This window comes from Euleptes europaea, chromosome 10 (assembly GCF_029931775.1).
Source record: "Euleptes europaea isolate rEulEur1 chromosome 10, rEulEur1.hap1, whole genome shotgun sequence".
Taxonomy (NCBI): Eukaryota; Metazoa; Chordata; class Lepidosauria; order Squamata; family Sphaerodactylidae; genus Euleptes; species Euleptes europaea.
In genome coordinates, this window is record NC_079321.1 from 12,415,020 (window position 1) to 12,423,446 (window position 8,427).

The 8,427-nt window shown below is 44.2% G+C and overlaps 1 protein-coding gene across 1 annotated transcript; it reads right to left on the reverse strand.

The window, feature by feature from the left end:
- Positions 1–558: 558 nt before the first annotated feature.
- Positions 559–6,358, reverse strand: KCNRG (potassium channel regulator). Its single transcript, XM_056856850.1, has 2 exons — positions 5,778–6,358; positions 559–805 (listed from the first exon to the last, which is right to left on the reverse strand). The coding sequence occupies exons 1-2, from the start codon at positions 6,350–6,352 to the stop codon at positions 559–561; spliced, it is 822 nt and encodes a 273-aa protein (XP_056712828.1). The 5' UTR covers positions 6,353–6,358.
- Positions 6,359–8,427: the final 2,069 nt, after the last annotated feature.

Consider the following 8,427-nt stretch of genomic DNA (forward strand, 5'->3'; position numbering starts at 1 on the left):
CACAGCCAAGCAAATCTCCAGTGGCCAATCAGAAGACTTGCTGGCTAAAATCCCCACCTGACTCCACCCACTTACTAAAAACGCTTGACGGACACCGGGGAAGGTGCTGGCAGGTGCCACGGCACCCATGAGCGCTACATTGGGGACCCCCACCCTATCATTTAGTGATAGCATGATTCTAGAGGCTGCCAGATTCTTCCAATATTTACCTTCCTCTTTATAAGCACAAGCATCACTGGATTTATTGTTGCCCTAGGAGGTATAGTATTTTGTAAGAACAAATCAATATAGTAGGTAGAGAACTAGGTATTTTTAAGAACAAATCAATATAATAGGTATAGAACTAGGTTTCCAGTGGATGCAATATAAAATTGTATATTGGCATTGTAAATAACTGTAAATGAGCTTAAAAGTTGCAGTAAACTGAGCCTAAATTTATTTCACTAAAAAGAACCCAACAAGAACATGGCAGCAGACGCCTTGCTGCTGTCCCACATGAGCTACATTTATACTCCCGTTACAATTTCAAGTACCGTAATTTCTGCAACGTTTCTAAAATCACTTCTGTTTGTGAATCTGGACTTCCTTTGTTTGGAGCGGAGCAGCACCCTGCTGGGCTTGGCCAATCGGGAGGGCATCTGGCTGTCTTGTTCTCTCAAAACAGTAGCATTCGATTTTCTCTTCAGAGGAGACTGTCCTGGTGCTTACTAAATGGAATCCTTCTTTCAGTAGGACGTCCACCAGCAGGCCAAGAACATTTGTCCCATTAATCAGTTTCCTGTGATCAGGTTTGATAGAAACATACCTGGAAAATATGGAGAAATGTTGTTAGTGCTGATAAACTTTGTTTTACTGCATTTGCTTTGTGGTGGGATTTTTAACCAGTCCTGTTTCTGAAGTCTGAAAACAAGCATTTAGTGAAAACAGTTGATTTTTATATGCTGAATTTCTCTACCACTTAAGGAAGAGTCAAACCTGCTTACAATCACCTTCTCTTCACCTCTGCACAACAGACACTGTGAAGTAGGTGGGACTGAGAGAGCTGTGACTAGCCCAAGGTCACCCAGCTGGCTTCATGTGTAGGAGTGGGAAAACAATCCAGTTCACCAAATTAGCATCCACCACTCGTGGAGGAGTAGGGAATCAAACCCGGTTCTCCAGATCAGAGTACACCATTCCAAACCACCACTCTTAATCACTACACCACGCCGGCTCTATTTAAAAGTCAGCAATTAATTGCTCAATGGAACGGAAAAGGTAGATGTTCAAACGTTGTGCTTCTGAAGGAAGCATGTTCCAGTTTTGAGAAATGGCCAGTGAGAACAGCTCTCTGTGCCTTAGACACCAATGGGAACACATACTGATACAGTAGCATTACATGTTCCCAGTAGCACATCCTTTTAATACTTTGTAATATCAAAACTGCCCTGACCTGGATAGACCCAGGCTAGTCTTATCTCATCAAATCTCAGAAGCTAGGCAGGGTCGGCCCTGGCTAGTATTTGGATGGGCAACCTCCCAGGAATACCAGGGTCGTGACGCGGAGGCAGGCAATGGCAAACCACCTCTGAACATCTCTTGCCTTGAAAACCCTACGGGTTCCCCATAAGTCAGCTGTGACTTGACGGCACCCACACCAACAAAATCAAAGCTAGCAGCCTGAATAGCCCAGACTAGCCTGAGCTAGAGCTCAGAAGCTAAACCAGGTTAGCCATGATTAGTCCTTGGATGGGAGTCCATCAAGGAAGACCGGGGTTACTAGAAATGTAGAAGAGGAGTTGGTTTTTATATGCCAACTTTCTCTACCACTTGAGGAAGAATCAAACCGGCTTACAATCACCTTCCCCTCCCCACAACAGACACCCTGTGAGGTGGGTGGGGCTGAGAGAGTGTGACTAGCCCAAGGTCACCCAGCTGGCTTCATGTGTATGAGTGGGGAAACAAACCCAGTTCACCAGATTGCTTCCGCCGCTCACGTGGAGGAGTGGGGAATCAAACCCGGTTCTCAGATCAGAGCACACCACTCCAAACCACCGCTCTTAACCACTACACCATGTTGGCTGTAGAGGAAAGCAATAGCCGCTGTTCACTATTTTTCTTTACATGATCAGGTGCATACACACATTATTACAGAAATCTTTAGAAGTTGTTTCAGGCATGTAGGGGGATATTACGTATCATCAGTAATGCACCATGCTCATCCACATAAAGGTTACCGTGACACTTATGTTCAGGTTTATCGCAGTAAGGTGAAGAACACTGTTGGCAGCTTGGTTCTCTCTGAAGCACTACCGAACTCTGTAAAACTAGTTTGCCCAGAGCCCATGCCTGGTTAAAGAGAATGTGCATGTACAAAGTGGACAAGGGCTGATTAACACAATGATTTTACTCCCCGAGTGTCTGAAGTTGACATCTGCACAAAATGTTACAATCTGGAAATAGATTAGTATGCAGTAGCAAATGAGATAAAGAATAAAGCATAGATAAAAATAAATGTTAGAATTAGATAATATTATGAATTGTTTTTATAAACTAGATAAACAAATAGTTATAAGCATTGAATCGATAAACAGCTTTGCTAAAATGTAATGGAAACATTGGTAATATATTTAGAATCGATTATTAATCAAACTAATTTCTCGTAAGATATAAAAAGATTGTTTTTATAAAGCCAATTTCAAACCAAACCCCCTGGAAGACCTGGTTACACTGTATGTGTGGGGATGTATGAAAATGTTATGTGTTTTTATGTTATGTTAAATTTTCAATAAAATATTTTTTAAAAAACCCTTTACAATCTGCTTCCATGGATAAAAACTTACAGAACAGTTTGTTCAAAAACCGGATGGGGAAGACATACTCTGAACTCCTGGGGGGGGGGAGGTTGTTTACAGTTCGGTTGTGCTTATCAGTATATTCATTCAGCCATCTGTTTCCAAACTATGCCAGCAGCCCAAACTCAATACCCAGCGTGTTTGTCTCTGTGAAGCCCCAGAATCTGAGGATCTTCCTCACTATGTTTTGACCTGACCTCTTTCCTTTTGGACTTAGCCAGCATTGGCCCCAGGTCCAGCCAGGCAGAGAAAATTTTTTTTCTTCTAGCTGAGGTCCCACATAGAGCTTCATTCATGCTAAGATTATATTTGGGGCCTAATTTGTTTCCACCTGACTTTTGTTTTTGGGCCAAGGACATCTTCATTGTTGTCAAGTCACAGTTGACTTATAGTGACCCCTGGTGGGGTCTTCAAGGCAATAGGCGTTCAGAGGTGGTTTGCCATTGCCTCCCTCCGTGTCATGCCCCTGGTATTCTTTGGAGGTCTCCCATCCAAATACTAGCCAGAGCCAATCCTGCTTAGCTTCTGAGATCTGACAAGATCAGGCTAGCCTGGGGCTATCCAGGTCAGCTCCGCATTAATTTTTATCTAATCTGTTTTTGTTGTTTTTCATTTGCCCTTGCATTTTATGCATTTTTACTTCAACTTGTTATTGTAACATGAAGTAAATTTATTGCATTCATTGACAGTATGGCAGGAAGACATTGATCAGGGGCTACTAATAGGGGTTATTGTTAGACCTCTCAGCCTTTTGATCATGAGATGACATAATTTTGGGACCTTGCCGGAATTTATGCAACTACTCTGGAGTGCTTCTACTCATTCCTGGATAAAAGCTCCCGAAGTATGATAGGATCTACTCCCAATCTTCCTATGTGGTGTCCTGTAGGAATGCACCCTGTCCCCTCTCTTGATCAACTGCTGTATGATAAGTTAAAGACCACTCAGAAGCTACTGCTGGTACAGAACATCACAGCCTGAGCAGGCTACTCTCCTGCTCCGTTCTGCTGCAACAGCTCCGCTCATTTGAGCAGTCTTCTGAAGATGCCAGCCTGCAAACTGTTAGAATCAGCAACTGCCCTGTTCACATGCATTCCCTGTGGTGGTTCCTACATTGTGGAACAGTTTGCCTAAGGCTAGCAAACCAAGATTGTTCAGGAGGGCTTCCCTGTAGAAGGAACAAAGCTGCAATGTATGGTTTCAGCTCAGGAGGTGACTTTTCCTATGGAATAGTCTTTCCCCCTCTGATTGTCTTGTTGCCTTAAACCAGGGGTGGGGAACCTTTTTTCCACCATGGGCCATTTGGATATTTATAACATCATTTGCAGGCCATACAAAATTATCAACTTAAAAATTAGCCAGCCAAGCCCCAAGCAGGCAGCTGCCCCAGATGACCCCCTCCCGGAGCGGGCAGGCAGGCATCCAACCAGTGGTGCACTCGCCCACCTGGTGGCACAGGATGGTCTGTTGCCCCAGCCAGGCATAGCCGTCCAGCCACACGCCAGAGTTGCTCCTGCTCCGCATGGTCGGGGCCAGATTCTACAGCCGGCTCCTGCTACCTCCGCCTGCAGGGATGAAATGAGGACACATTGGCTAAGAACTCCCCCCCCCATGCATTCCGGCCCTGCCTCCTTTAACCCCTCCATTGTCGCCACTTCCGCCCCCAGCCCTCTTGTAGTACAGAGGGAATACGTTTCTCCACAGCCTGGGTGGGAAAGTGTTAAGTTTCTTGGGCGGTCCTAGCAGCTCCATAACTAACGACAAAAAGGTTCATTTTCTTGGCAAAATAAACTCACATCCACCTTGAATAGAGGCTATTCCTGTCTGTGGGAGGGGGTGGATCTCCAGTCTTAGATCCTTCTGAGCTAGAAATCTGCCAGGACCCACGAAGGGCCAGACCAAATGATTTTGCGGGCCTTAAACGGCCCCCGGGCCTGACGTTCCCCATCCCTACCTTAAACAGATACTTTTGCCTGGATTGTTTGGTTCCCCCACCCCCGGTTCTACAGTCCTACCCCAACTGCATTTTTGGTCTTACTAGGAATTTTTGCAGTTAGATTCAAATGTTATATCTTGTAATCTGCTTACTGGTTGACTGAAGCAGTTTTTATCATAATAGTGTTCCACCTTGGGTCCTAGAGTAAATGAACACAAGACATATAATTTGCTTTTTCATATAATTTGTACTTCAGCAAGGGGATGAAGAGAGGTGATGATTTATTTTTTAAATTTGATTTCTGCCCTGTCCTCCAGTTATGGAACCTTCACCCAATGCAAACTTGCCGGAGTCCAAACTTAATATCTTCAGAAGTATGGGCCCATCTTTGGGGCTGAATGTTACGACTCAATTAAAGTCGTGAAATCTTATCCCACTTGCTGAGTGTTGCTTTTTTTACCCAGAAAGTTTCAGATAGGATGTAACTTAATACATTTAAAATTAGTGTTTCATTGCATGTTTATCCCTTGCGTTACCTTCTGAGACAACCATGCAGCTAAACATTTTCAAGTTGCCTTATTACCAGTACTTTATTCTTGTTTATCCATGTGGTCACAGCTGTATTTAACTCAACGTACCCTAGCTTTTTGTGCAAACAAGTCTGCAACAGGTCACTTTTGATTCAGTCAGTACCTGGCAAAGCTACCAGTACCTGTGAATATTATGCGAAACTCATGGATATGTGCAGAGTACAAGATGACCATAATGAATTATGGGGACGGACGAAGGGGAAAGTGGCACGTAATAGAGTTACCAGGGTTAGATCCTAGAAAAGTTTTGAAATCACTGTCAAGAGTTACAGGTGAGCACAACATTAGGTCGCAGATACCTCATCACAGAAGAATTTTTCTACTTTTTCGTAGTAACCCAAGTCCTTTCAGAAATATGACTACAGGTGCAGTTTGTATTGTCTAATCCAGAAATGGTTTGTGAGAAAACAAAAATACCTTGCCCCGAGCCGATCGCTATAGTCAGTGCCACACTGGAAAATAATGTCATGATGGGAAGGCCTCTCCAAAGGCAAGGGGACCAGTGGTTTCTGAGACGGAATGCTGTGGTTATTCCAGGTTGGCCCCCCAAGCTGTTCTGCGAAGACGGTGATGCAGCCAGCTAGTGCATCAATCGTCGTGCTGCAGGAACCAAAAACCCGAAAAAAAGCCTGTGTCTCTTGGAGCAAGAATCGTATTTCCAGTATCTCCATCTTTGGCTTCAACAAACGTTCGTGACTAAGAAGGTCAGCCATGGAATAAAGTTCATAGAAGTTAGCCTCTCTCTGCAGCCTCTGATAATCGGTGAAATCACTCGGCAGAGAAACCTGGAGTGTTCTTAGGAAATCCAGAATATAGCTGAATAGGACTCCATCACGGTCGACAAAGAACTCGCCGTTCATCAGCCGAAATTCTCGATCGCTGCCACTGAGCATCTTTGCCAACCTGGACTCAGGGAACTGCTGTAGCGTAGAAGGCCAGGTGGTGAATTTCAATCCTCCCACGTTCAAAACGACCACACCTTGATGGCTCATTTTCTCCTCAGGACTCCAACTGCTGTATGGCAAAATTACACAACTGTAAGGTGAAAGCAGAAGCCGCTCAGACGTTTTGTGCTGGTGTGTTTTCGTTGTCGGGGAGAAGGGCTGAATAGCACCGGATTCCCAAGCAACAAGAATCTTGAACGTACATTAACCAGTTCTGTTGACAAAGCTGGTTGCTGGGGAACCAGATATTGCCAATGAAATAAAAGGCCAGTTTCAAAGATGTTGAAAGCCCAATGCATCAAATCCCAAAAACGTACCAAAGAGCCAGATTACTTCACACATGGTTTTTGGCCACTCACCAGCCTAAACTAATAATCTACCAAAATAAACAGGACAAAATACAACTCAAAAGTTCACACATTGGTGACCAAGGAGAAATATTGGATGGCTTTGAAAACAGGAGGAGTTGCCATGGAATATTTGTGAAGCTGCTCACTCACCTCCTGGAACAGTGGCTGAAAAATGCTCCTTAATTTTCCATACTCCTGTACGTGATTTGCTAAACGGCTTTCTACCTTTTCTGAGGTTGTGGAGGGGATTATTAATTGTGCTGTTAACGTATGCAGAAATTCCGGTCCCCACAATAACTGCCACAGGACTCCAAAGCAGAGCGCCCAAGGCATAGAATGGATTAACTCTACTTATGATTGCAATATAATTTCTTGACCTATGATTCACCACACACACACACACACACACAATGCTTCTGTTATATATATACACCTTTTTTTGCTGCTTAGGTATAACGGACTAAAATAAAGCTGCTTTAGAAATGCCACTGTGCAACATCAAAGGTTTTGCTTTTGATGCACCTGTTTCGGAATGTAATTTCAATGCATGAAAACAGCACCCGTGTATTGTCTGGTTCTAAAAACGTGTTGTGAGCAGAGTCATAGCAGCGCACGTGAGCATCAGCTACAGAAGAAGAGTTGGTTTTTATATGCCGACTTTCTCTACCACTTAAGGGAGACTCAGACCGGCTCACAAGCACCTTCCCTTCCCCTCTGCACAACCGACACCCTGTGAGGTAGGTGGGGCTGAGAGCGCTCTTAATAGAACTGTAACTTGCCCAAGGTCACCCAGCTAGCTTCGTGTGTAGGAGAGGGGAAACCAATCCAGTTCAACAGATTAGCCTCCGCCACTCATGTGGAGGAGTGGGGAGTCAAACCCGGTTCTCCAGATCAGATCAGAGTCCACCACTCCAAACCACTACACCATGCTGGTGTTTACATTCACAACTACTACATTTCAAATTCTAATTTAATCCTGCTAGCTTCCAACCCACCCTTCTGACTCAGCTGTGACTTGAGCCCACCCCAGCTTCACTGCACCCCCTAATTTTGGGGTACAGCAAAGTAGTGAGTGTCTTGGCATGCCATCCTATATCCAAGACATTCCCATCAAACATTTGCTCAAAAGCCTCCTGGCAAGAAGGCTCCCTCTCTCCTGTCTCCTATGTTTCCTAAAATTTCCCAATTTTAGCACCATATTGTTTGCTAAAATGCTCCACATCCTCAAAAGACCAGTTTAACAAGTATGTCAATCTGAGCTCAGTAGTTGGATGCCCTTGATGCAGAGTATAGAAATCCTGTGAGCAGTGCTGTGGGAAAGGTATCTAAGACCCATGGCCTACCTGGGAAAAGAAAGGTATCTGAGAAAAGCCCCACGGTCTACCTGGAAAAAGATAGGAATCTGAGGAAAAACCTCGTCTACCTGGAAAAAGAAAGGTATCTGAGGAAAATCCCATGGTCTGCCTGGAAAAAGCCAATTTTAGTCTAAGTATTTCATGTACTATTCTATCTTCCCTCCCCTCCACCACCAATACACACTTATTTCAACTTCCCTCAAATCATGCTAACACAAGAGACTCCACTATAGCAAAAATAAATGTAGTTCTGAATGCCCCAAACTACAGCCTACTCTTCCCCATAAAGATTAAAATGGGAGGTAAACTGGGCTGCCAGTACACCCTATTTCCTTGTCTTTACATCTGTATTTTTAATAAGTTGTTAATTACTATGCAGGGACCATGGTTGTTGGGTATTTTTGCCCAGATGTTACTC